The sequence below is a fragment of the Anarrhichthys ocellatus genome, unplaced genomic scaffold, assembly GCF_004355925.1.
Source record: "Anarrhichthys ocellatus isolate YVR2014 unplaced genomic scaffold, GSC_Weel_1.0 scaffold8380, whole genome shotgun sequence".
In the NCBI taxonomy this organism is placed as follows: Eukaryota; Metazoa; Chordata; class Actinopteri; order Perciformes; family Anarhichadidae; genus Anarrhichthys; species Anarrhichthys ocellatus.
The window spans coordinates 1-1,727 of NW_022288354.1; the positions used below are offsets into that span (position 1 = coordinate 1).

General features: G+C 42.3%; 1 protein-coding gene across 1 annotated transcript; it reads left to right on the forward strand.

Moving 5' to 3' along the window:
* Positions 1–150: 150 nt before the first annotated feature.
* On the forward strand, positions 151–1,720 carry LOC116380693 (gamma-aminobutyric acid receptor subunit beta-3-like; the record flags this gene model as incomplete). The annotated part of the gene is made up of 2 exons (XM_031842588.1): positions 151–288; positions 1,482–1,720. Coding segments are annotated over 2 exons (314 nt in total), but the record flags the coding sequence as incomplete, so codon positions are not given.
* Between the last annotated feature and the right edge of the window lie 7 nt (positions 1,721–1,727).

Genomic DNA, 1,727 nt, shown 5'->3' on the forward strand with positions numbered 1-1,727 from the left:
ATGTGTCCACCGTCTCTTTATGTTTCTGTTTACATCAACCAATCAGCAGCAACAGCTGTAGATATTACACAAATACTTATTGTTCACTTCAGTCCTTTCCCACTCACAATAACCAATAACCCCAGCTTGTGTCCTTGTCCCTGTCTGCAGACGGTTACACAACAGATGACATCGAGTTCTACTGGAAAGGAGGAGACTCCGCTGTGACCGGGGTGACGCGCATCGAGCTCCCTCAGTTCTCCATAATGGACTACAAGCTGGTCTCCAGGAATGTAGTCTTTTCCACAGGTGAGGCTAATTCAGCGCTAACACTCCACGAAGCTAACGAAAAACGTACTGAAGGTATTTCTGTCCAGTTAGAAGCTGTAGTTGTGAGACGGCACATTCAGCGTTATTAGATCCAGATTCAGCTAACGCTAATTAGCTTTAAACGTGAATCTTTTATTTCTATATCTGATATATAATCATATATATATATTTACATTTCTAATATCCATTTATTTCATAAAATGTATTTATTGTTGATGAGGAATTTGTTTTTTTGGATATAATACACATTTTTAGATTAATAATCGATTAATTGAATCAATAAATAATTAACTGATTAATCGACTCTCTAAATATTTGTAAGTTGCAGCTTACAGAGATGTAGGTGATACTTGGTTTTTATAATGTGTTAAATTTAACACTCCGCTAACCTGCTCATCCGGTCCTTGTGGTTTTATCCGATTTTATTGATCAACGGATTTTATTATTGAATCCTGAAACACGTGACATCACCTTCTGCCAACTGAGCCCCGCCCACTTCAGACCAATGAGAACCGAGGAAAACAGAAAAACAGAAATCTCTCACAGGAAACTCCATATCTATGGCAGAAAGTTGTGTTTCCATAAAGACTCAAACTACATGAAGGGGATAGATTTAGTGAATCTGAACTAAGTCTTTACAACACTGAAGTCTCTCAACAACACAACCTCAGTAACAGATGGAGGCAGCAGGAGAGCAGCAGCTCCAGAGGTAGAATCAGTGTTGTAGTGAGGGCTGGACACAAATGCAGGGAGACAAGGGAACCAGAAGGATAAATGTGGATTTTAATGGGAACAAAAAAGTATTCACTGACCCAAGGCACACACAGGGTTAAATACACAGGGTCGGTGCAGGTGATCAGACACAGCAGGTTTAAATTAAGGGCGGGGCCGACAATCACAGGAGGAACAGACAGAGGCAGGAAATAAAGTAAATAAAACAGAATAAATAACTAAAGCAACACATCAATGGTCTGGTGTGTTTGTAGAGCGCATAGATAACAGCTATGATGTGTTACGGTATGCTGTCTGCTCACAGATCATCTCAAAGCTTGCGAGATGATCCATGGTGATAAAAACCATGGGCCCATCGCCATAGGAACCAAAACAAAGTGCCAGACATGCCGTTGTTCCTCTTCTTCTTCTTCTTCTTCTTCTTCTGTCTCGTCCTGCAGGTGCCTACCCTCGACTCTCTCTGAGCTTCAAGCTGAAGCGAAACATCGGATACTTCATCCTTCAGACGTACATGCCGTCCATCCTCATCACCATCCTGTCCTGGGTCTCCTTCTGGATTAATTATGACGCCTCGGCTGCCAGAGTGGCGTTGGGTACGATGTGTCTCGTGCAGTAGAGACGTCTGTTCGGTCTCATAGGTTGCGTTGGGTACGATGTGTCTCGTGCAGTAGAGACGTCTGTTCGGT